Raw genomic sequence first — 26,743 nt, forward strand, 5'->3', positions numbered from 1 at the left:
TTAGGGAATAGTTTGGATTCTTTATTCATTCGCTTGATATCCATTCCATAAACTGTTCTGAGGAAGTCATGAAATTATGCAAGAAAAATAACAGCATTATATTTGTCAGAGATCCTTGAATCAAGTCAGCCTCATTACATGTCATTTGCAGTTTGAGGCAAAAGACAAAACAGAAGAAATGTTTTAAAAAGTTTCCTCTCTCAATGTTCTGGTACTTAACCAGGATTCAGAAATATTTGAAATTATTATTTATAAGCAAACCTTCTACAATCCAACTCTCTTCCAGATCAGCCAGCAAAGATGATTAACATTTAGCTATAACAATATGATTACTGTAGTTTAAATTTACAAAAATTTAAATTTTTCAACGTATTTAAAAAATAAAGGTGTAGAAGTATGCCTATTATTGTCATCTCAACTGCATTTGTGTCATTTTGGACGCTATGTTAATGGCAGATGGTGGTAATCATAAATCCTGATTTATGTATGTTATTTTTAATTGGTAATGCTGTCTGACACTAGATCCACATTCACAGTTATATTTCTACATGTTGGAAACAGATGGAAAGAAAGTTTCCACAATATATGTTTTTGCCTTGTTTTCCTTTTAAATTAAAGATTTTTCAAATAAATCAACATATTTGCCAGTTAAAGCTGTGTAATGACAAACTGGAACAGTGGTCTCTGCAGGGCAGAGTCAGCAGACATGAGCCAACAGTTCATTGAGACAGGAGAAGCAAAGCTGTAGTCAACAACCATCTCCCTACAAAAGAAAGAATAAAGAGATCATATATCTTTGTAGTAATGGCTGAATTCTAAAGCAAAACAAAAACATAAATACAAAAAAGAAAAGAAAATATACCCAGTAACGTCTGCCTCCTGGTTTTTAATCTTTAGTTTTCTGACAGGAGCTTGCTGTACCTCCTCATAAACTGCGGCCTCTACAGCTGAAGAGAGAGTGAAGCAACATTGAAAACCAATGCAGCAAGGACACACACGCGTGCACACACACACACTAGTGATGGGATTTCCAGCTCTTTTTAGAGAACCGGCTCTTTCGGTTTGGCTCACTAAAAAGAGCCGGCTCTTTCGGCTCTTCAGGTTGTTTTGTTGCTTTAATTAATTATTAACAGCAATATAAAACTATGCACAAAAGGAATTAATAATGTAAAAAAAACAAAACAAAAAAAAAACAAAACGGGGTTTTGTTTATATATGTTTATTAGGGGTGCAACGATACACAAAATTCACGGTTCGGTTCGATACTTTGGTGTCACGGTTCGATATTTTTTCGATACAAAAAAAAATGTTCATGCCTTTTTAATTTGTCATTTATTAAAATTATAAATATATATTTTAACTCAAAAGTACAGTTTTTAAATTTAACCCTAACCCTAACCCTTGTGCGTGTTTTTTATTTTGACAGCGAATGCGCACCTGCGGACCACTTATGTGCAGCCCTGGTTATATAGCTCATCATATCGCAGCCACAGAAATTCTTTTGTCCATGAAACCATAAAGCTGCACTTTCTTTTTGCCTTATAGTCTGATTTGTCATAACTTTTCCGTTTTGTGGTAAGCTTTTCTTTGGCTGTCACTTCTTCACCCTGACCTGTCTTATTTGGCTCAGCAGAACTAAAATATATATCCTGCTGCTTTTACACACGGACTCGCATAACGCTCAGCGATTCTCTGCGCGATCAACCTCTCACATGTTTAAGCTTGCTGCAGGAGATTTCACTTGTCATGTTTGCATAGTAAGCTAACGATTGATAAGACGATGTCAGAGGAATTTGTGCACAAATTATCATCACTCACAGATCAGTGCTGTCGCTCTCTATACACAGTTTGCGCGATTGCAAAGTGAAAGCAAAAAAACAAGCGCAAATTCAAACGCGATTTCAATATGTCACATATTGACAGTGGCTCACCGATGCCAATGACATAATTACCCAGCTACATTTCCGAAAGAATGCAAAAGCATTGACACATATTTTTCCTTCCTACGATAGGCCGACGGGCAGGGCAGAGATAGATTTTGGTAGCCCGACTGGAAAAATCGCTAGCCCCGGGACGTCGGGCTAGCGATATTGCGAGCCCTGTATCTGATTGAGGAATCACTCATCTTTGGAAAAGAGAGTTTATTACAGAGAAATGGCTCTTTCCAAAATAAAAGCTATACTATACGCTTCTTCTGGGCTATATTCTCAGCAGCATATTAAACATATCAGGTCCCCATAAGTTGAATCATGTGCTAACGGCTGTCTAAACGACTTGGCTAAAGTTTGTAGCATGCTTGCTTGTTGTTTTTGTCTGCTTCCACTTGTCTTTGCACTAGGATGATGTCGGAGTAAATGTGCAGTCATATTCGTTGTGTTCCCACTAGTGCTTTCAGGTTAATCTCGTTGAAATGACCTTAACGCCACAACACGGCAAATCTCCGTTAACGAGCTACCCCTGATCGCCCCGTGCATGGGGCTAGACGGCCAACACGTTAACGAGCTAACTGCGCTAACACACTAGCTCCCACCCATGTAATTGAGCATTGCGTGGCACATCCAACATACTGTTTTACTTTAGTCCATGACACGCTTACCTTCAGGGTCATGCGTCACATGAAAACCAAAATAATTCCAAACGCCAGATCTGAATGAGGGTGGGGGAGGTTCAATTTGCCATGTTGCCAGGAGAGCTTAACTTCTGTCTCGCTAGCTTGCCCTGCGCTCTTCCTTCTGACGATGCTGTCTGTGTTGAGCGCTCAGTGGATCTGCGCTCGACAGTGCAGCCTAGGCGGAGTAGTCGAACGCAGATTCACTGAGCGCTCAACACAGACAGCATCTCAGAAGGAAAGTTGATAAAATAAATTACAAATTTTGTATTGTTCGATACATATGCGTACCGAACCGAAAGCACTGTATCGAACGGTTCAATATCGATACGAATATCGTTGCACCCCTAATGTTTATATATAAATATATACGTTGGCCAAAGCACGTACAAACTCCAAAACACATTTCTAGCATTAACTGAACTTCCAAAACAGAGCTACCCTAGATCACTTAAATTACACAATTGAAAGCATATGTGTATTGTTTGTGTATTTATACACAAGCACTCATATATATTCAAATAATTTAAATAAAAAGGTTCATTTACCTGTTACTACCACACACCAAATCCGGTCGTTGGTACTTCCTGGCTTGTGTAGCCACTAGGTAACAAAAGCTCAACACTGCGCCTAGCATCCTGGAGCACTTCTGTTGTGTTTGTACGTGTTTTGGAGTTTTTACGTGTTTTGGAGTTTGTACGTGTTTCGTCTCTAGGGGCCACTGTAAGTATACTTTTATTTATTCACTCCACACAAAATGTAATAAATAAATCATATAATACAAAAAACAACTATTTACATTTCAACTTTTAACTATTTAAATTTTCAGCTTTTTCCTTTTAAACAAATTTAAAGTGAAACAACACAAAACACTGCAAATCACAACACAATTAAATATACACATGAAAAAAATATGAAAACAAAAAGAAGATGCACATTCTTTGTCATATAGGTCTGCATGAATAAACTTTCTGAATCCTTTATCATCCGCAACTGAAAATAGTTGTGGATGATTACTCTACCTTTCTAATGTGACGTTGTTGTCCCTGGCTCTCTTTCCCTCCCACTCTGTTCCTGTGCTACTGCAGTGTAACTACCGTCTCTCCCCCCTCTCCCCAGCGCAAGCACAGGGCTCGCGTGCAGAGTGAAGCGGGAAAAAAAAATGCGAGACAGTGAAAGAAAAAAAAAAAAAAGAAACTTGCGTTGTTCACTTCAAAGAGGCGGCTCTAAGAGCCGTTTCGTTCGCGACCTATAGATCACAAACACACACAGCTTTTCACTCACCTAAAAGTCCTTCAGCATTGTTGTCCGAGGGACGCTGTCTTAAAACTGGCCAAAATAATTTTTGGCCATTCTTCTCATGAACTATGATGACCATTCGCATGTCTCCAGTGGCAACGTCTATTTCGTTGTTGCGCACAATCACTGTCACACTGGAAAAACATGGAGTTACTCAACTTTTTTTTAAAAATGTAGCGGTTCAAGGCACCTGCACAGATCATGCTACTTGGATGAATTTAGCCTGCTCTGATCAAACAGCAGTGTAGTGCATAAAGTACAGAGCCTTTAATGTTAGCATCTTTTGTAAAAATGAATTTATGACAGTCAATTCATGACAAACTCTACTTAATGTCTGCCCCTGCCATTTTCATTCTTCAGTCCATGGCTTGAACAAATAATTATTTCCACCCATCCATGCATTTTCTTCCACTTTCTTCCTAGGAACTGTGATAGGAGCTGGAGCCTATCCTTGAAAGTTGGGGTACACCCTGGACAGGTCCTCAATCTGACACAGTGCTGGCTTGGTTTCTAATAAGTAAACATAAGTCTATAAGTAAATGTAAATCTATGGACTGCAGCCTACCTCAGCATAAAAAGTAAAAATCTGTATGCACTCGTCTGCCTGTATTCTTGTGCATTTGGGCTTTACTCAAATCCACTCATGTGAGAAACAATCATGTTCCTGCTTTCGCTTTCCTTTTCTGAGCCAGCTAATCTCTGTTCTGTGTGTTTTAAATCTCACAGCCTCTTATCATTTTGCTTTTCGGACTCCTTCATGTGACCCACCTCTTCCAATTGCTTTACCTCATCCACCATTCGCATGTACCCTCCTAACATTGACTCTGATCTGTTACACTATGTCTAATCACCAAATAGCTTATAATTCATACTCTTTACTTCAATGAATTACCAGTGCTTTCAAATGATCTGTCCTTACTGAAATCACATCTCATCTGCTCAATAATCAACACAAAATAAAAAAAACTTTTTAGGGGTTTCAGCCTCAGAGATGTCAGCTAACATATATAGGTGCTGAGAGAGACAGTCTTCTCATGTAGATCTTGGTAACACAGGTGAATAAGGTCACACATCTGTGCTTATTGCTGAGAGCACGAGTCTCGACCATGATAATACAACATCACCTTCCAGCTGTAATGCGATCCTGTCCAGTGTAATATGTCACTGTCTGTCCATCTCGTACAGTGACCCAGTTGGTGTCGATCTCAACATGTTGGCTGTCTTTGACGTGTATGAAAATTCTGCTGAAGCCTCCATTTGTAACTGAATCAAGCTCACCATTTACAGACAGTTCTAGAAGAAAAGAGAAATGCTCATCTTATACCACAAACTGGAGTTTTCATATGAAAGTAACAATGAGAAAGAAGAGTAACAGTTTTTATTACACTGAAAAGAAATATTAGGATGAAAAAGCTAACACTACTGACCCCTGCTGGGATAGTGAAGAAGTTTAAGGCAGACAGGTCCACTGACATCAAAGCATAGTGGAACAGTCTGATTCTCAGCTTTTAGCAAAAACCTGTGGAGTACAGGAACTAGAGATACAGAGGTACACAGTGTTAGAACATTTTTAGTGAAATTAAATATTCACCCCAGGTTTTTTACCCAAAATGTGCTTTATAACCCCTGAGCCAGGAATCCAAAAAATACACATTTGTTCATACATACTATGCAGAGCCTGATTTATATAACATATTATTCTTACAATTTTGTTTGCTTTTCTTTTTGTTTTATGGTTAATGAAGAGATTTGAAAAACAGCCCATGTTTGGAGTTTCCTTCCAGAAAAAAAGTATGTAATTTGCTGCATATCTGAGTACATCATGGGTTGTTTGGAACTTGCAATACAAAAAAAGCAAACAAACAAAAGAAACCAAACCAAAACAATTACTATTATTTTTTTTATCAACCTGAATGACATCAAGGCAATACAATACCATCAGTGGCTTCCAGAGTAGTAGTATCACGTGAAAGATGAACAACAGCAGGTTGGACATCAGGGAGAACAACTGTAAATACATTTAATCACATACACTAATATTTTAAGTCTTTATGTTGCATATTGAGTTTATAAACACATCCTGATACTAACCACTGCTTTAAATAAATAAATAAAGACACATATATATTGAGTCTCACAACTCAGTGTCAGTCTGTAAACATAGTTTGTACATAAATTCTAACCCTTAAGAACCCAGACCTATTTCTACTTTCATGAAAATTACGGGGGTTGTAAGTTATATCAAATGAATCATATATAACACATTTCTGAAGTTTTTTTTGTAATAGCTCCACCCACTGTCCCAGATCTGAAATGTCACATATGCATCACATTGGGCATACAAGGTACATTTGTTCCATATTTAGAAAGTAATTCTGTAAACACTTTCTTGCTTTTAAAAACAGAATTTCCTTTTTATTTTCAAATTCTTAACATGGATAATGATAGTAACATTTCTTGGTTTACTTCAACAAGCATCTTGGAAAAAAAAAATCATATAAATCAGCCCAATGTTGGAGGTACAATTGAAAATGTCACTGAAAAAACATTAACATTAGAGAGGTGTAATGAACTAAAAACATGAGCATATAAAAACATTGTGCCAAAATAGAAAAGAATGTTACATAAAGTCAATAACTTGCTCAAATGGCTTTTTTCATTCCAGTTGTTAGAAGTTTACCTTTGGTAATGGTAACTTTTGAAGCAATTTCTTTCCTCTGTGAAACAAAGACGTGCATCACATTTTTCACAGAGGGTGGTAGTTGCATTCACCTTGCAATTTTTGCACCGACCTCGCTTTTCACATTTTACAGGCCAATGTGCAACCTCATCAGTCCGGATATCCTCTGGAACTCCAACACGAACTCTCTTGGGTGGTGGAGGTGGTGATGAGATGTTCTGTGATGGGCGCCCCCTGTGTGATTTCCAAAGGATCAGGCTTGTGGCAACTTCTGCCTGGAAGCTTCTTTGTTTCAGTGGCTTTTGGACACCAAGTAGCTTGCAGTCACGACGGTAAATCAACCATGCGTTGACAACACCGAGCATGATGGTTTGCCAGAACAGGTAGAGATACCACCTCCGTGACTTCATGTGGTACTTGTACCTTGCAATGCAGGCATCAAGCAGGTCAATACCCCCCATGAATGTGTTGTACTCCTTCACAATCTGTGGCCTTTTGACCTCAACAAATGCCTTGCCCGATTTGCTCCAGCGACGGACTGTATCTTGAGGCTCAGTTGCACAATAGGATGAGATGAGGGTAACAGATTTGTTGTCATACCACTTCACAATAACCATGCTCTCCTCCTTATTCACCCTGGCATCAACAGATCCTCTGCCTCTCTGGGCAAGACTTTTTTCATCTTCAAGCTGACAACCTGCTAAGCGATTTCCACGAAGTGTTCCTACAAAGTAGATCTGTCGCTGAAGAAGTGTGAGCACAAGTGGGGCTGAGGAGAAGAAGTTATCAGCAAAAACTTTGTAGTTTTGCTCAGCTGGCAGAGTTTCACACAACTTCACCACAACATCTCCTTCAATCCCAAGTAAAGTCTTCTTCCCAGTACCACCTTGATAAACAACAAAATCATGGAGCATACCAGAGGATGAGCACCGGGCCCAGATTTTCAATCCCCAGGGGTGGGGCTTTCCCTTCACATACTGCCTTATTGGGCTGTGTGTCCCCTTGAAGGGTACCATTTGCTCATCAACAGAGTTGTACTCCTCTGGGACGATATCCAGGCATTGTTTGCGAAACATTTCAAGCCATGGACGGATCTTCCAGCACTTGTCTTCTGCATCTCTGTGTAATAAATCTGTATTGTCAGTGAAATGTAGAGATCCCAACAGGGTTTGAAATCAGTTGCGGGACATGTTATCTGCTACCATAGGACACCTGGTGTCATTTTCCCAGTATGCTCGATTTCCAGGCATTTGGCATAGACCCATCCTCAGATAGAGACCAATGAGTATTTCTAGTTCTTTGACAGTGGTATTTACATTTCTCAGATGGTTGGATTTTTGTACACTGTATAAATTTGTTTGTTCCATTAACAACAGCAGCATATCATCTGTGATGAAGTTTATGAAGTACTCCAGTGGAGTGTGGATCTCATCTGGAGGTTTGGCACAGGGTCCCTTGAATGTGGTCTCAGGGGTTTCGAACATCTTCTTTCTCCAGGAGAATTTTTGTCCTTTGATAGCTGCCTTGGGCTGCCCAGTGTCCATATGGCTTGAATGTGGCTCTGTCTCTAAATCACTTGAATCACAACTGTCTGAATCACTGGATTCACTTGATTCATCACTCTCCACGTCTTTGTGGGGGATGTAATTAGGGTCTTCTGAATCTTCATCTGAGCTACTTTCACATCCCTCATACTCACTGTCCTCTGCAGTGATAAACTCCAGCACATCTTGAACACTATATTTTTTCTTTTTATCCATTCTACAAAAGAGTGAAAATGATAAAAAAAATGGGGGGGTAACTGAAAAACTCCTCGGCAAAGCTAAAGTAAAGTTCCATCACAAATTTAGGTAATTTAATAAATTAGTTATGCTTGAATTTAGTTAAATATGACTGAGAATTAACAACAAAGAATACATTTACTTAAAATAACTGAATGAGCTAAACTGACTAAGCAAATGATCAGTTTTTGTCTTTTTGTGACAAATATGTCACATCAGTTTTTTTAAGAAAATTTGGAGTTTAATGCCCGATGTGACATATTTGTCACAGCGATATTTAACAAACTGATTCTAGATCAAATTATTTCAGAAATATTACCAAACTAGATTACAAGGGACCTATGACATCTTATCTAAAGTTTAGAATTGCTGAATGAGTAAAAGCTTACCTTTGCAAAAAGGAAAGAAAGTTTTTAAAATTAGCACAGTGGTCTCATTAGCTAACCAGGTGGACCAAGACTTTGAAAATGGTGTCTTGAACACCCAGAGTGCCTCACTTGTCACATGACTGAATTAGTTTGTGCAGTAGACGTCACTTAGGGACTTTATTAGTTAAAAGTCAAAGTTACACCATTATAAATAGTTTTTCTCTAAGTGTAAAGGGGCGGTGACACCAGTGTCACTGTGGGTCCTTAAGGGCTCATTTTTGCACTTCAACTTGTTAGAAATGTTGTTGACAAACATTATCAAAGACAGCTCCTACACTGGTTTTGACCTGTTCAACCTGCTTCACTCAGGGAAACACTACAGATGCAGCGTAAATAGTTTCTTCCAAAAAGCCATAACCACGCTGCACTGACAATACAATACCACCTCCCAATCCAAGGACTACCCTCTACACCCAGACTACACTCTTTACCATCACTACTGTGTAATATTTAATTAACGTGCAATAACCCACACAGTAAATATATAACCCTATTTGTTTTTTCCCCATTATATATTTATACATTTGATGTTTTTTGAATACTGTTCATATGTATATAATAATAATGGATTGGATTTATATAGCGCTTTTCAAGGCACCCAAAGCGCTTTACAATACCACTATTCATTCACTCACTGGTGGAGGCAGCTACAGTTGTAGCCACAGCTGCCCTGGGGCAGACTGACAGAAGCGAGGCTGCCATATCGTGCCATCGGCCCCTCTGGCCAAGACCAGTAGGCAAGTAGGGTAAAGTGTCTTGCCCAAGGACACAACGACCAGGACAGAGAGCCCAGGAATCGAACCGGCGACCTTCCGGTTACAGATGCGATTCCCAACCCCCTGAGCCACGGTCGCCCGTAGTGCTGCAAAACGGTGCCCCCCCATTTCTTTTCCTACATGTCTGCACTGAGAAGGAGATGCCCTGTATCTCATTGTGCATGTGTACAGTGACAATAAAAAGCATTGTATTCTATTCTATTACCCCACAAATGCAAAACCTGATAGTACATATAAATTCATATAAAAGCTTTGAATGCTTCACTAGAAGAAAAGATGTTAGGAAACCTAGTAAAATTACGCATTAAAACTGTGCACACAGGTTTTTTGGGTAATTACCAATACTGTTAATCTAAAGCAGCAGTTACATAAACCTTGCATTGGGTGACGGACTAATAAATTTGTTAAGCACTTTACCTGGTACAAGGTATCCTCTCTCTCCTCTGGGGGTATGCTGGTGCAAGACTAAAAATAAACAGTAACATATAAGAAGGAAATATCTGCTTTTATGAAATACTATTTTTTGTAAAAGAGTACATTTGAAAATTCAGGGATAATATTAATGAATATATTTTAGCATTAACAATATGATTTTGATTAAATAGCTTGTATATACTGTTGGATTAATTATTCCACCCCCCACCCCCCCCAAAAAATTAAAAAAATAAAAAAATAAAAAATTGGTAGTTACCAATACTGTTAATCTAAAGCAGCAGTTACATAAACCTTGCATTGGGTGATCTAATAAATTTGTTAAGCACTTCACCTGGTGGTGCGACCGTGGCTCAGGGGGTTGGGAATCGCATCTGTAACCACAAGGTCGCCGGTTCGATCCCAGGGCTCTCTGTCCTTGTCGTTGTGTCCCTGGGCAAGACACTTTACCCTACTGGTCTTGGCCAGAGGGGCCGATGGCGCGATGTGGCAGCCTCGCTTCTGTCAGTCTGCCCCAGGGCAGCTGTGGCTACAACTATAGCTTGCCTCCACCAGTGTATGAATGTGAGAGTGAATGAATAGTGGTATTGTAAAGCGCTTTGGGTGCCTTGAAAAGCGCTATATAAATCCAATCCATTATTATTATTATTATTATTACCTGCTCTAGGATGTCCACTCTCTCCTCTGGGGGTATGCTGGTGCAAGACTAAAAATAAACAGTAACATATAAGAAGGAAATATCTGCTTTTATGAAATACTATTTTTTGTAAAAGAGTACATTTGAAAATTCAGGGATAATATTAATGATTATATTTTAGCATTAACAATATGATTTTGATTAAATAGCTTGTATATACTGGTGGATTAATTATTCCACCCCCCCCCCCAAAAAAAAAAAAAAAATAAAAAAAATAAAAAATTGGTAGTTACCAATACTGTTAATCTAAAGCAGCAGTTACATAAACCTTGCATTGGGTGATCTAATAAATTTGTTAAGCACTTCACCTGCTCCAGGATGTCCACTCTCTCCTCTCTCTCCTCTGGGGGTGTGCTGTTGCCTGACTAAAAATAAACAGTAACATATAAGAAGGAAATATCTGTTTTTATTATATACTTTTGCATGTTTTTGTAAGAGTACATTTGAAAATTCAGGGATAATATTAAAGATTATATATATTTTAGTTATTTCTCTGCAAAGTTCAAACCCCATCAACTGAACTACTCTACCATAGGGAAGGAAGCCTTAGCTCTGCTTCTAGCTCTGCAGCACTTTGAAGTGTATGTGGGCTCCAGCGCTTCCCCGGTAACCGTGTTCACAGACCACAACCCCCTTGTTTTTCTGAACCGGGTGTACAATCGCAACCAGCGACTGATGCGCTGGGCACTCCTGGCCCAGGATTACAATCTGATGATCATACACAAGAAAGGTACTGACAATATAGTGGCTGATGCACTCTCACGCAGCTCGCAATAGGTTGTTGTTGTTGTTGTTGTTGTTGTTGGGCTTCAATGTAAGGGGGGGGGGAATGTTACGTTCTGTGAGGCTGTGGGAGTGTGTGGGTGGGGTGTTTGCCCACTCTCCCCGCCTCCACCCCTCTTGCCACTCCTACCCCTCTCTGTCTCTCTCACTCTCCTCTCTCCCCAGGACACAGCTGCTGCTGATTAGCCTCGTTTGCCACCTGACTCCAGTCAGCAATCATCCCCTGAGGCTATTTAAACTGGGGATGAGCTGTGAGCAGGGCGTGGGGTGTCTCTGCTTGGTGTGTAGGTGGCCTGCCTGAAGTGTGGAGTTGTGGAAGCAGTATAGCTGCTTTATGTGAGTAGTGTGGGCTTGTGGGCCTTGGCAGCAGTAAAGCCAGCTGCTGTTAGTGACAGGGTGAGCTTGCGGGCCCCTGGAAGTGCCTCCTCGTGGTGTGGAGTTTTTGTTTGGTTGTTGTGTTCTTTGTTGTTGCAACCTTTTTTCCCTTTTTTCGGCATGTTATTGGTAATACGGCGTTGCCGGCTCCTTATGTTATGATGATCTATAATAAAGACTATTTTATTTATTAAAAACACTGGTCTGTTTTCCTTTCATTCTGTTCTGGACTCATTTGTTACTGGTCCCCTCACTCGCATGCCTAGACCCCTTCGGGGGGGACGTAACATTATATTTTAGCATTAACAATATGATTTTGATTAAATAGCTTGTATATACTGGTGGATTAATTATTCCAATAAACAGATTTGTTTTGGTAGTTACCAATACTGTTAATTTTATGGTAGCAATTACATGAACCTTGCATCAGGTGATGGTCTATTACATTTGTTAAGCACTGTACCTCGACCAGAGAATCCTTTTTCAGGTGAATTCTGTACATTACGTGACTTAAATAAGAATAGACAATCGGACTTCTACCGGATTGCAGAAGTTGGAACAGTTTGTTGCCAGGATGGGACGGGTCCTTCAGTATCTGCGCTGCTCTAGTCCGGCATCTCCTGGTTGCATTTATACCCTAGTGGAGGTCCCTTAAGAGGACTATTAATCATGTGACTCATCACATGAGCCAAAGTGTGAAAAAGGCATGGGTCATTATCACAAGAGGTTTTTGGGTTAAACCACTGTGGGACCTTGCTTCACCTGATGCTAGATGTAAGTGGGGGGTGAGCTGGGAAGGGATCTCAAAGCTGGTTTGTAGGTGGCAGACAGTTGGTGTTGTAAGCAACCCCCTCTGTTCAAAGATGGTCATTCACAGTAGACATAAATAGCTTCTTTTACTCCTCTTTCAGATTATCTGTCTTCTGTTTCCAAAATGTGAACATTGCCATCCTTGACAGAGTGACCTTTGACCTTTAGATCCAGTTGTACAGCCAAGTCTTGTCCCGTCAAGATGGCTCTTCTATGTCATGTGTTTATAGTATGGCTGTTTGGATTCTGTGATGTAGAGGTGTGGCTGGGTCTGAAGTGGACTGGGATGTCATGCTTGGTGAAAATTCTCATTTGGTTCTAGAACTCAAGATGTTTCTCAGATGAGAGGTGAAACATCTTCAAGAAACTTAAAGAAGTCCATTAACTTAGATTCCAAGCTCCTTAAACTACCATGACCTGGATGACTGAGAACCTACCCCATTAGCCTTTTGCAGGTAGTTGTAAAAATTTACCATAGTCTCCGATAGTATTACAGGTACATTATCCCATTAATAAACTGAAAAAAAAAAAAAAAAAAAACATTCTGAAAGGTCTTCAATTTAGAAGTATCCTTAGAGGTTCTAAGGTTCTAAGCCTGATCAGAAATGGCCCCAGTGGAAGGGTGGCTGTTTTATGAAAGGGAAACAGAGGCAGACAACCATTCACACTGACATTCACACCTATGGACAGTTTAAGTTTAAAATAATCAGTTAATCCAACCCTGCCAACTGCATGTCCTTGGACTGTGGGAGGAACCTGGAGAGGACTAGGGCTGCCACAAACGATTATTTTGATAATCGACTAGTCACCAATTATTTTTTCCGATTAGTCGACTAATCAGATCATACATCCATTGGACATAAAACGTACAGCTTATTGCACCAGCATGCATCTGCTCTTATATAACTATCATTAGCTTACAGCTTTAAATGTTTAAGGTATGTGCTAAATAAAAATAAAGACAAGATGATAGTCAGGGCATGGCAGTTTGATGCATATGTTTTTTTTCCCCTTAACTTGACAATGACATTAGTCTGGGGGCTAAAAGTAGAGATTATGAAACATTTCATTTATTTCAGTCTTTTTGTGTTTGTGATACTCACCAGATGAACGGCGACTACTAGGAGCCAAATATTGTCTTGAAAAGGACTTATCTACACGGGGCTGCCATCTCTGTGGTGTTTCACCTTCCTTTGGTTTATGAAGCACATCTGTGTTCTCTCCTGGAGGCTTTGTGACCACCATAGATGTGAGAGGAGTCACAAAACTGTACTTCAGTGACAGCTCCAAAGCCTCCTTCTTTACTTTCTCTTTCTCCAGTCCAGATAACTGAAGTCTGTGTCACAATATATTAAATAAATATGATGGTTGACTTACAAGTGGAATATGATTAAATCATTTGTTTTTTAATTGATCAATTGAATTTGAAAATATCCCCAGCTAGTCTTTACTGCTGTCACTGCTGTATGGGACACATCTTTCAGAATCCTGAAAGATAATGCTCATTAAAAACATAGTATATTATTTGATCTATTTTACCTATCTGCTGCAAGATAAACTGGAGAACTGATATCAGAACAGTTGTGGCACCAATGGGTTCAGGGATTGTTTTGAACTCATTGGTGCTGCTTTGGCTTTCATTATAGATCATTAACATGTGGTTGTTGTTGTTGTTTACAAAATTAACACTCAGTTGGCTGAGGGTTTGTTTGTATCCAGTATCGATCTTAGGCTAGACCACCATGCTAACCAAGTCTACCACAGATATGAATGAGAGAGATAAATATAAAGCCATACTGGTTTGGACATTGCCTGGATTAACAAGGTCAATGTCAGGTGTTCAGGAATTAGGGCACCCTGGTGAAAAGTGTTCTACTGGAACAAGACGGTATCGTTCAGTGTGAGGGCAACTGACCAGAAAGATAGGATCATGGCAAAGCTGGAAACCTGAATCCTCCATAGTCTGTTACCAACACTACGTGAAGTACCCTTAGAACATCTACTAGATGATGCAAGTGCAGTGCTATGGACAATACCTACCGCAACCATTACCAAGACTAACCACCTGACTTACACTACGGCAGCAGTGATCAGTGAGATGCTTGGCTATAAGTTGAACAGCCACAAGGAGAGGTACCCTCCATAGTGAAGGAGATTAGAAGTCAAGATCAAGGTAGCATGGACGGAGGTTAGCCAACTATCGGATCTGCCATAAGGTGCAATGAAGAAGGTGCCTAAGAAGTACAGCAAGCTGTCCATACCTGAGGCCTTGGAGACTGCCAAGCAAAGACTAACAGCCTTGGCCATCTGCTTGAAGACATACACCAGAGACAGAAGGCAGGAGAATAAACCAGCTGTTCTCGACAGAACCAGCCAAAGGGTACTCTCAGTGGCAGTGCAACAATATGAGAACAGCAATACCAAGGCTGGTGTTACGGTGTTAAGTAAGAGTGGGCCAGCTAACAAGGCAAATGCAGTTATGGTTTTAAGATCTAGGCCTAAACTGTGTTTCTTCTGTCACAAGCCTGTGTGGTTGCTAATTGTGTCAAACTGGCACAAAAATAAGTTGTGGTACTCAAAAAGGTGACAAAGCAAGATAATCAAAAACCAAATCCAACTTGAAGCTCCCTTTTCAAATATCCCAGAAGAGCCCCCACTTGTTATGTTCCCCTGAGTGGTCTAGGCGGTGTGTCCGGGTCAGAAAAAGGAGTCAAGGAGGCAAAAGGGTTAAATTAAAGAGTTTTATTAAAATAGCTCAACTAAAAGAGACTGACAAGCCGCTATCACCATTTAAGGAAACAAACAAAACTCAAGCATTGGTCAATAAAGTAAAAACATAAGTCAAAAAGAGAGAGCAGCTCACTAGCTCACTAGCTGGGAAAAACACAGCTCACTAGCTGGGGAAAACACAGCTCACTAGCTGGGGAAAACACAGCTCACTAGCTGGGGAAAACACAGCTCACTAGCTGGGGAAAACACAGCTCACTAGCTGGGGAAAACACAGCTCACTAGCTGGGGAAAACACAGCTCACTAGCTGGGGAAAACACAGCTCACTAGCTGGGGAAAACACAGCTCACTAGCTGGGGAAAACACAGCTCACTAGCTGTAATCATTCACATGGCACTCTGGCCCAGAGCTCACCTGTACCTGGGCTTAAATCCCTTTAATTACTGATGTGAGTCAGCTGTGTAAAGGAGAAAAGGTGGCACCTCAGGCAGAAGCGATTGAAGGACACGCCCACACAGGCACCTTCAGGAGGAGGCCCTGCTAGGGCTGTAACACTGGAGACTGTGCAATACTGAAATACTGCAATATGGGAGAAGGATGCAACCTATAACAGCAATGCTCACTGTCTAGTTGGCTAGTGGATCTAAGAGCAACCACAACAACCTCCCTGAACTGGGACCAGTAACAATCACAGTGGCAGATATCCAAGAAAGGGTCTCCAGTATGAAGAGTTGGACAGCACCAGGCCCCGACATGATTACAAGATTACAAGAAGGCCTGTGACTCGATGCCCCACAGCTGGATCCTGGAATGACTAGAACTATACAAGATCAACAGGACCCTAAGAGCTATAAATCATCAGGAACTCAATGGGGATGTGGTGTACAACACTAGAGGCCAACTTCAAGCCCATAGCACAAGTCACCATCAAGTAACATCAAGTGACTTTCCTCACAGTGTTACTGGAGGCCAAAGTAATGCCATCCAGGGTGAGAATCTGGTTAGATACCATATTTCTAAGATTTTCGGGGCAGAATACAATAACCTCAGTTTTATCTGAATTAAGAAGCAGAAAGTTAGTGTCACGGTCCCCGTGTCTCACTGGTTGGCCCACGCTGGCTACAGGTTTTGTTGTTGTTGTTCGTTTTTGTTTTCTTTGTCTCTCCTCCTCTCTGCCTGGGTGGAGCTCGTTACGGGCTCTCGCTCTCGGCCCACACACCTGTGTGATTGTGTCCACCTGCTGCTGATCTGGCTGATTTCCCCAGCTGCTATTTAAGGCAGTGGCACAGAGCAGCTCACCGCTGGAATGTTGAACCTCCTGAGTTCGCGCTCTCGGCATTTTCAAAAGAATCCCCTGTGTGTATTTTGCTGTGGCACTAATGTTAACTTCTGTGTGTAGATATCCCTCTTCTGGACCAAATCACGGGACCTGCCCGGGTGTGGCAGCGTGTGTGGAGTTTTGGAGCGAGTGCGGCTGAAGAGGAGTGCGTGTGTGCGGAGGAGCTGTGGCGGTGACTGTGTGGAAGAGGAAGTGTGTGTGTGGATTTTCCCCCTCCTTCTCTCCCTGGAGCCCTGGACCCCCCTCCCAACTCACTGTACATATATATAGCACTGAGGTGATCCCTGTTGTAAATAAATCTCCTTTTGTTCTCTGAGAAAGAACTGTCTGCGCGTGAGTCCGTTCAGTAGCCATGACAGTTAGAGGTCATCCAGGTTGTTATGTCTTTAAGACATTCCTGCAGTTTAACTAATTGGTGTGTGTTATCTGGCTTCATGGATAGATAGAGTTGGGTGTCATCTGCATAGCAGTGAAAATGTATGCTATGCCTTCTAATGATACTGCCTGTATAATGTGAACAGATTTGGTCCTAGCACTGAACCCTGTGGAACACCATAATTAACCTCAACATGTGAAGAAGACTCTCCATTTACATTAACAAATTGGAGTCTATTAGATAGATATGACACAAACCACTGCAGCGCAGTACCTGTAATCGCTCTAATAGGATGTTATGGTTGACAGTATCGAACGCTGCACTGAGGTCTAGCAGGACAAGCACAGAGATGAGTCTACTGTCAGAGGCCATAAGAAGATCATTTGTAATCTTCACTAAAGCTGTTTCTGTGCTGTGATGAGCTCTGAAACCTGACTGAAACTCTTCAAATAAGCCATTCTTCTTCAAATGATCTGTAAGCTGACAACTACTCTTTCAAGAATGTTTGATATGAAGGGAATGTTAGAGATTGGCCTATAATTAGCTAAGACAGCTGGGTCCAGAGATGGCTTTTTAAGTAATGGTTTAACTACTGCCAGCTTGAAGGCCTGTGGTACATAGCCGATTATTAGAGATAGGTTGATCATATTTAAGATTGAAGCATTAGTTAATGGCAGGACTTCTTTGAGGAGTCTTGTAGGAATGGGGTCCAAAAGACACGTTGAAGGTTTGGAGGAAGTAATTACTGGTAACTCAGAAAGATCAATTGGAGAAAAAGAGTCTAAATGAATATCAGTGGTATTCAAAGTAGCTATAGATAATGTTACATCTGTGAGATGATTATGGTTAATTTTTTTTTCTAATGGTTAAAATTTTATTTGTAATGAAGTTCATGAAGTCATTACTAGTTATCGCTAAAGGAATGGTTGGCTCAACAGTGCTCTGACTTTTTGTCAGCCTGGCTACAGTGCTGAAGAGAAACCTAGGGTTGTTCTTATTTTCTTCAATCAGTGATGAATAGTAAGATGTTCTGGCTTTGCGGAGGGCTTTCTTATAAAGCAACAAACAATTTCTCCAGCAACAAACAATTTATCCAAATAATGATCTTCTAAATTTGTGAAACGCCATTTCGTCTCCAGCTTACGAGTTATCTACTTTAGGCTACGTGTTTGAGAATTATACCACGGCGTCAAATACTTCTCATTTGAGGCTCTATTTTTCACAGGAGCTACAGTACCCAGTGTCATACATAGTGAGGAGGCAAAATTATTAACAAGATAATCTACATCTGTTGGAGTAGTGTTCAGATAGCTGCTCTGCTCTGTGTTGGTACAGGGCATTGGAGATGATAACACCGGATGGATTATATTATTAAACTTAGTTATAGCACTTTCAGAAAGGCATCTACTGTGATGAAGTCTACTCCGCACTGCTGTGTAAACAATTATTGTAAATTTAAACGTAATCAGGAAATGATCTCCTCTACGGAGATGGGGGTTTTGGGGGAATAACAGGAGGAGAGAAGCTGCAGAGAGAAGTGTAAGACTGCAACTCTGCCTCTGGATAGTCACATTTTGGGGGATTTAATAAATTTGGTCAAATTTCTAGAAATGAGAGCTGCTCCATCCAAAGTGGGATGGATGCCACTATCTATGAAGCCTACATCGTTTTTTTCGACACCACTCCGACAGACAGCAATTTAAGGAGAACATGTGGCTAAATATGTCACTCCTAGGTCTGATTGGGAAGGGGACCAGAGAAAACTACAGAGACATTGTTTTGGCAAAGTTATACACGGATTCAATGATTTTAGTGACCTTCAATTGATGTAACCGGGTGTCACAACTGCCGACATAAATTATAATTTTACTGAATTTACATTTACCCTTAGCCAGCAGTTTTAAATTTCCCTCAGTGTCGCCTGCTTTGGCCCCTGGAAGACAACTGACTATGATTGCTAGTGTCAGCTTCACATGTCTCAGAACAGAATCGCCAATTACCACAGTTTGATCCCCGGCGCGTGTGTCGCGGAGTGCGGAAAAACGGTTAGACACATGAACAGGTTGGTGATGTACCTGGGGCTTTTGTTTCCTCCTCACCGTCACCTAGCCGTCCCATTCCCCTGTTGCTCGGGGCCTGCCGGGGGACAGCTAGCGGGGCCTGCGCTACCTTCAGCTGCACCGGCTACAGGGGCCTGGCTACCTATGGGTGTATCAAGAGTGCGAAGCCAAGTCTCCAATTCAGTAATCCTAGCCTCCAGAGCTGCAAATAGGCTACATTTATTACAGGTATCATTACTGATAAAGGAGGGTGAGGAGTAACTAAACATCTGACACAATGAGCAGGAAAGTGCAGGAGGGACAGGTGAAGAGGCCATGCTGCTAGCGAGTCAGCTATAAGCTAAGCTAAGCTAGCGAAACAGCAAAGACACAGTGAGTGAATACTTTGGCAATAAATTAGGGAGGTTATAAATTAGGTTATCTAAAAGTTTTAATTAAATTGCTATCCAGATAAGCTACTCAAACACACCACGGTGTGTTGGAACAGGAACAGGAAGTGATACTCTACCGCAGAGAGAGTGAACACCAAGTGACAGCGCCATTGCTACATCAGGAAGATGGCCCCAACTGACCGCATGCTCAGTGAATACATCAGGCAGCAGAAACCCAAGAAAGAGGAAGAAGAGCACGAACCATCATGGAAGGATAGGATCCTGCACAGTATGTACCACTGGCAGATAGAGGAGGTGGCTGACAACCAGAAATCCTATCAGTGGCTGGACAAAGCTGGACTGAAAGACAGCACAGAGGCACTAATCATGGCAGCACAGGAACAAGCTCTGACCACAGGATCCATAGAGGCTGGGGTCTATCACACCAGGAAAGACCCCAGGTACAGGCTGTGTAAAGATGCCCCTGAGACAATCTAGCACATAACAGCAGGGTGCAAGATACTAGCAGGCAGGGCATACATGGAACTCCATAACCAAGTGGCCGGCATAGTATACAGAAATATCTGTGCAGAATATGGCCTAGAGGTCCCGAGGTCAAAATGGGAGACGCCCCCCAAGTGTGTTGGAGAATGACCGAGCTAAGATCCTGTGGGACTTCCAGATACAGACGGACAAAATGGTGGTGGCTAACCAAACGGACATAGTGGTGGTAGACATAGTAGTGGTTCTTCAAACAGAAGAAGATGGCAGTAGTGATAGATGTAGCAGTTCCGATTGACAGCAACATCAGGACGAATAAACATGAGATGCTTGAAAAATACCAAGGTCTCAGAGAGGAGCTCAAGAAGATGTGGAGGGTGAAGGTAACAGTATTCCCAGTGGTAATCAGAGCACTAGGTGCGGTGACTCCCAAGCAAGGCGAGTGGCTCCATCAGATCCCAGGAACAACATCGGATGTCTCTGTCCAGAAGAGTGTAGTCCTAGGAGCAGCTAAGATACTTCGCAGGACCCTCAAGCTCCCTCTGGTAGAGGACCCGAGCTTGAAGGATAGACTGCCCGCAGGTGATATGTATATATGTATATTTTTTTAACATTTAAAGATGTTATTTCAAGCTCAGTGAAATTCTTCACTTTTTTTAAAATATGTTCAATTTGCTGTGCCTTCAACAATTAATAAATTAAATTTATGCTGCCATATTTTCGAAAGTTGAAGTTTTGAAATGATCACATGAGGAAAGATGACATATACAGTATTATACTCACTCTTTGTCTAGAAGCTGTTTAACTGTGAGGTATGCCCAAACCCTCTGGATATGGTCATCAGACACTGATCCAGTCGATTCCACATTTTCATTTGGATTAGAGAATGTTATTCTTCTATTACTCTGTAACAATTTAAATGCAATGTAATGTCAGTTGACCTAGAAAATGGATTAAGAAGAGTACTCCTGATGACTCCTGTGAATTTATCCTTACCGAAATGGCCATAACTTGAGGGGTGAAGGTTTCAATGTTATTATCTGTGATCTGTCCGGCCACCACAATCTCAGAACCATTATAATACTGACTGAAGTTAGTCTGGGTTAGATTGGTCCCACCAACATAGATCATTGCCACATCTGTCAGTAGAGGTGTGGCCACCTCTTCATAGAAACCCTGTTGACATACAGTGTGGAAGTGATACAAATCATGCTTTTTTTTCTTCTTTCTATTCTCGGAGGTTTCAACTCACATAAAAGAAGAGTATCTATAATTTAAATACCTTCAGCTGTAAATCAGCATCAGAGTCTTCATATATCCGCCGTGCCACACCGTTATTTTGCAGCGACATTTTCTCAAGGAAATTGAAATTAACATCAAAACCGAAACCGAGACAGTACAGTGGGAATTTGCCTGCAATAGCCTGTCTTACATTTGACTGGATTTTCTCCAGATTTGTCACCCCTGAAAAGAGATGAGACATACCCAGTTCAGCTCAGAAACAATGTAGTCTCATAATTCATAATAAATCAGGACAGTTATTCACAATAAGGTCACAAACACCTCAATTTCATGAAATATTTGTGTACATTTGTTTACAGATGTGTTTTATTATAACCTGAGGTTGGGTCTCCATCTGTGAGAAGTATAAGGATAGATGCTGAACCTTCTCTGTTATGTGCATTCAGCATACGTGCTCCTTGCAGCACTGCTTCATTTATGTCTGTGGCTGAAATGCAACAACAACAAAGTCTCAGTACACCATTCATTGGCCAAATGTTTATATTTCAAAATATGTATTCACTACAAAATCTCACATCCTCTGTGTTGAATATTGCGTGCAAAGTTTTTGGCACTTTCCAGGTTTTTGCTGTTGGCCTGAACGAGTTCTCGCTTCCAGTAAGAAATTCTGTCATTAAAAGTGATCAGACCAAAGTGATCATCTTCTGCCAGATCATTCAGAATGTGGATTAATGCGGTCCTAGTCTGGTTAAGAAAACATTATTTACACACATATTTGTTAGTTAAAATTTTAAAAAAAAGAAAAAAAGTATAAATAAAATAATATCAGAAACTGACCCTTCAAATACTTTACCTGCTCAATTTTTCTGCCCCCCATTGAGCCACTTTGATCAATAACAAAGACGACATTTTTTGGTATCCGAGGAAGATCAGATGGAGCAAAATGATGAACAAAGTATCCGTCAGATTTCTAAGGTGGAGTTGTTTAAAAAAAAACAAAAAACAACTTGATTGGTTATAGGATTATTCAAGAGGCTTTTGGGTCAAAGTCATACAGTTTTTGTTGCTAAAAGACCAGGGTTTACCTTGATGTGTCCCAGTCCATTATCCCTGTTAACGTCATAAACAATAACCAAATCTCCATTCACACCCTGATCTCCACAGCTGTCACACATTTTCTGTTGGTCGACTGTTGGATAGAAATACACCCACGCCTGGAAACAGAGTGAATCACAGTGTTTAGAAACTTGGAAGAGAGAAATGTCAGTGATTTTATTTTCTGTTTTCCGTTTTGGTCTGATATTTTGTTTGGTCAAATTTTTAAATGAAACATTGTCAGAATTACTAATTTGTCTCAAATTAACGCAACATGACTTTACATACAAAGAGTGTTGGAGAAGCCCAACCTCTAGAAGAAAATGGAATGAGAATGTATTCAAGGATCAAAACATTAAACCAGATGTCATTAACAGGTGGACCATGGTCCAGATGAAAACACACTGGCCAATTGAATATGAGTCAATACCACTCCGCCAATTAACTCTGTGTATAATAGGTGGTAAACACTGGACTGTGGGGTACCAACACATCTTGGGCAATTATAAACTGCCTGAAGCAGTTTGTAAGAACTGATCTTTCCACTCTCTGGATTCAAATGGTTCCTGGGACAACTTTTTCAGGTTTAAGGAAAGTAGCCTTATGTATCCTGACAATGTTTGGCTCCACACACAAAAGCAAGGCAGTTTTGTCCAAAGTGAACATAATCAAACTAATCATCAGTGTGCACCTCCACAGGTGTATGAGAATTTTAAGCAATCATATGTTCAGTTCTATGCTGCGTGACCAAAATTATTTCAAACTGTCTGTTGTAAGAAAACTCAAGTTTTTTACTGTTTGAGAACTAAAAAAATTCTGTACCTGTTTATCTGCATGTGTTTTAGTGATGGCATTAGCGAGGTCTTTGGTGCTCAGGCCTCCTTTCACATTGATGAAACTGATGCCGGCTTCCTCGTGAATGTACACATCCACCTGGTATTAAGTAAAATAAAACAAATCAAAAGATCTCATCATGTGTGCTGTTTTTTCAGCATTGTTTTCCAAAATAATTAATGAACAGATACCAAAAAGACAGTCACCTTGAAGTCTCTGACAGGCTGCATGGGTCGAGCATGAATTTGCAGCTCGTACTTGCCATGTGTGCGTTTCATCAGTTCCTCATATGTGAGTTCAAAAGTGACCTTTTTGTGAGCAGCCACATTTACAGAGGTCTTAAATTCCTCCAGAGTCCTTCCTACAGAACTAAAGCAGAAACAATAACCATTTCACTTATTTGTAATTATGGCTGTAGTTTGAACTTGAAAAGGGAATAAGATTAACTCAAATCATGTTTTCCTATTTGCATTCGCATTAACATCACTTTAGAGAAATGAAGAAAGAAGAGAAAACACAAGAACAGACCAAACTAGTTTTGAATGACAGAAATATTTTCTTTTTCTTTATCCAAAAGAACACTCAGTGTATTTGTACAATACCTATCATTTAGTTAATACCTGACAAGTCCAGCACTTTCACCACGGGACACAGCTTCAGTGTACTGCTGCTGAGCTTGCTCCTTAGCTTTCACAACACCATCATAAATCTGGCCATCAATAAACCTGAAGAGGACCAAGAAAAGCCCTTGTGTAAATGCACACACTACTGAGTATCCTGTTATTTGTTTTTTATTGTAGAATTCTTTATTTGCAAAAGTCTCTGGATGGTTACACATTATTTTAAATTCACACACATTCGAAATTTACTGATGAAGGCATTCTTGGGAATCTGAACATGAAATTCAATTTCCTTTGACTCGTTCATACGATTGGCCACACGACTTGTGATGACAGTGGTGGCATAACGACTGGTCACTGTGGAGTTGATGTGAAAGCTGTAGATGTCCCAGTCATCCTGAGCAAAAAAAACAAACAAACAAAAAAAAACCTGACAGGCTTAACAATTCTCATTGACTGACCAGTGTTTGAGCACCCGCTCCTTCAAACATCTCTGCATGTCATTGGCTGATTTCACTGGTTCATTGCCAGGTGTTTTGAGTTTTTTGGACTTTGAGGTTTTCTTTTTTGAATTATCTGTTTAATCCCTGGTATGTTTAATGTTTACATTCACTTTTTACATTCTTTTTGTTTGTGTCTCCTATATGATATACTTAACTGACATTTTTTATTGTAACAACCAATGATTTATACAGGAAAATAATGACTATTAACAAGGTTGCCCAAACTTTTGCATCCCACTGTATGTATGTATGTATGTGTATATATATATATATATATATATATATATATATATATATATATATATATATATATATATATATATATATATATACATATATATATAAGAAAGCAAAGAGGGACTCATCCAGGCTGGAGAAACTGATCAGGAAGGCTAGCTCTGTGGTCGGCATGAAGCTGGACACTCTGGTGACAGTGGCAGAGAAAAGGACATTAAAGAAACTGATGGACATTATGGACAATGCCAGGCATCCTCTGCACACGGCCATTAACAACCAGAAGAGTCTGTTCAGTGACAGGTTGCTTCTCCCCAAGACAAGAACTAACAGACTTAAAAACTCCTTTGTCCCACACGCCATCAGACTGTTTAACTCCTCTCTGGAGGGGAGAGGGAGGGGAAACAGGAGGACAAAGGAGGGGGGAACAACTAAGCTGTAGTGCCTCTTCACTTCACTGTACAATACCTTGTGCAATACTTTTTGTAAATAGTCAACAGTGCACTAGACTCAATACTTGAAATGTGCAATTCACTTGTATTTTTATTTTTTATTCCTATTTATTCTATTTATCCCCTTTGTATATTTTATTTATATTTGTCTCTGTATTTATATATATGTGTGTGTGTGTGTATATATATATATAACAATTCTGTAACTGTAACTTCGGTCGTTGCTGTGCTTTTTTTGGAAGTCGAATTTCCCAGAGGAACCCACCCGAGGGATTAATAAAGTTCTATCTTATCTTATCTTATCTTATATATATATATATATATATATATATATATATATATATATGCATTTATTTATTTATTTTCAGCTTCCTTTTTCACTTTATGCTTTAGTTTTGTATTTTTGCAATAGCCTAAAACAGCTCACGTTTAGTTCCCCCCTGGCCTAGGCAACTCCCTGGAATTGCCATGACCCCCTGTCTTGGCCCGTGGCTGGGCAAAGATGAAAACTGTTTTTGGACCCCATTGTTTTCCTTTTGTTCCATTCATCTTGTTAGTCTCTGTATGTCTGCCTTTTTTCTCACACTCCTCGCACTCAGGGCATGACAGTTTTTCACATCAGAAGGGGGGTTGATCTCCTAGACTCTGACCGTGTAAACAGAATTTTTTCAAAGTCCAACTAATATTACAGCGTTACATGTTTTTTATAAAAAATGGACGAGTATAATTAACTTAATGGAACAGATCCAATTTTGCCTTAATCTAACACTAAACAAAACAATTATAACCCCAATCTGTATGTTAGTTTCATTTCTAATTTGAAGTGTGACTGCTAGTATTAATATGTAAACTCTTCACAACATTTCTAATACAAGACCACACACATGCACTCACATGTGACGCATATGAAAAGCATTAAATAACACAGACGACAGAGAATCAAGGGAATCTTCAAGAGCTCAGTGTTCAGTTAACAAAAAGATGTTAAGAAACACAGAGACAAAATGAGAGTCATCTCAGATATTTTTGAGAGATCTGTTAAACTGAAACATCAGTGGCATTGGTAAGATGAAGACAGAAAGATTCTGTTCTCTTGAAGTGATGCTGTATCCCTTTTATGTATTATAACCTTACCTTGTTTGGCAGTGTAGAGGCCAAAGCCAGCAGCAGCCCAAAGAGAGCGATTTGCACCACAGTTCTCTCCATGATGCCTCCCACAAGAGTGCAAACACCACAGCTGGAACTGTCTTATGTACAGTGGCCCCTAGAGACAAAGCACGTACAAACTCCAAAACACATGCAAACTCCAAAACACTTGCAAACTCCAAAACACATGCAAACTCCAAAACACTTGCAAAATCCAAAACACTTGCAAAATCCAAAACACATGCAAACCCCAAAACACTTGCAAAATCCAAAACACTTGCAAAATCCAAAACACATGCAAACCCCAAAACACATGCAAATTACAAAACACAACGGAAGTGCTCCAGGACGCTAGGGGCAGTGTTGAGCTCGATTTGCAAAATAAACGGCAGGTTTGTTGCAAACACATGGGCTGTATGGGACGGTCTAGTCTCCGTTGCGCTTCCCAGGTTGCCTAGCAACCATAATACTACCCGCTGGAAACGTGTCATACAACTTTGTTTGACAGAAATGAGGGAGAACATATTTTGTTCATTTGTTTGTTTGTTTCTACAAGAGCTTTGTGTGATTTGA

At 40.3% G+C, this 26,743-nt stretch overlaps 1 protein-coding gene and 1 long non-coding RNA gene across 2 annotated transcripts; one reads left to right on the forward strand and one right to left on the reverse strand.

Annotated features, from left to right (window-relative positions):
• On the reverse strand, positions 1 to 26,285 carry LOC120746691 (inter-alpha-trypsin inhibitor heavy chain H3-like). Its single transcript, XM_040052122.1, has 22 exons — positions 26,159 to 26,285; positions 24,072 to 24,232; positions 23,836 to 23,940; positions 23,422 to 23,584; positions 23,204 to 23,314; positions 22,372 to 22,500; positions 22,140 to 22,256; positions 21,862 to 22,030; positions 21,663 to 21,773; positions 21,327 to 21,508; positions 21,041 to 21,220; positions 20,828 to 20,949; positions 13,773 to 14,005; positions 11,010 to 11,066; positions 10,663 to 10,710; positions 9,990 to 10,037; positions 5,844 to 5,915; positions 5,335 to 5,442; positions 5,032 to 5,200; positions 3,893 to 4,041; positions 863 to 947; positions 1 to 763 (listed from the first exon to the last, which is right to left on the reverse strand). Exons 1-22 carry the CDS (start codon positions 26,228 to 26,230, stop codon positions 649 to 651), a joined length of 2,706 nt encoding a protein of 901 aa, XP_039908056.1. The 5' UTR covers positions 26,231 to 26,285; the 3' UTR covers positions 1 to 648.
• On the forward strand, positions 16,395 to 17,050 carry LOC120746694. The gene is made up of 2 exons (XR_005698914.1): positions 16,395 to 16,719; positions 16,797 to 17,050. It is a non-coding gene; the product is annotated as an uncharacterized LOC120746694 (long non-coding RNA).
• Positions 26,286 to 26,743: the final 458 nt, after the last annotated feature.

This window comes from Simochromis diagramma, unplaced genomic scaffold (assembly GCF_900408965.1).
Source record: "Simochromis diagramma unplaced genomic scaffold, fSimDia1.1 OVJJ01000389.1, whole genome shotgun sequence".
Classification (NCBI taxonomy): Eukaryota; Metazoa; Chordata; class Actinopteri; order Cichliformes; family Cichlidae; genus Simochromis; species Simochromis diagramma.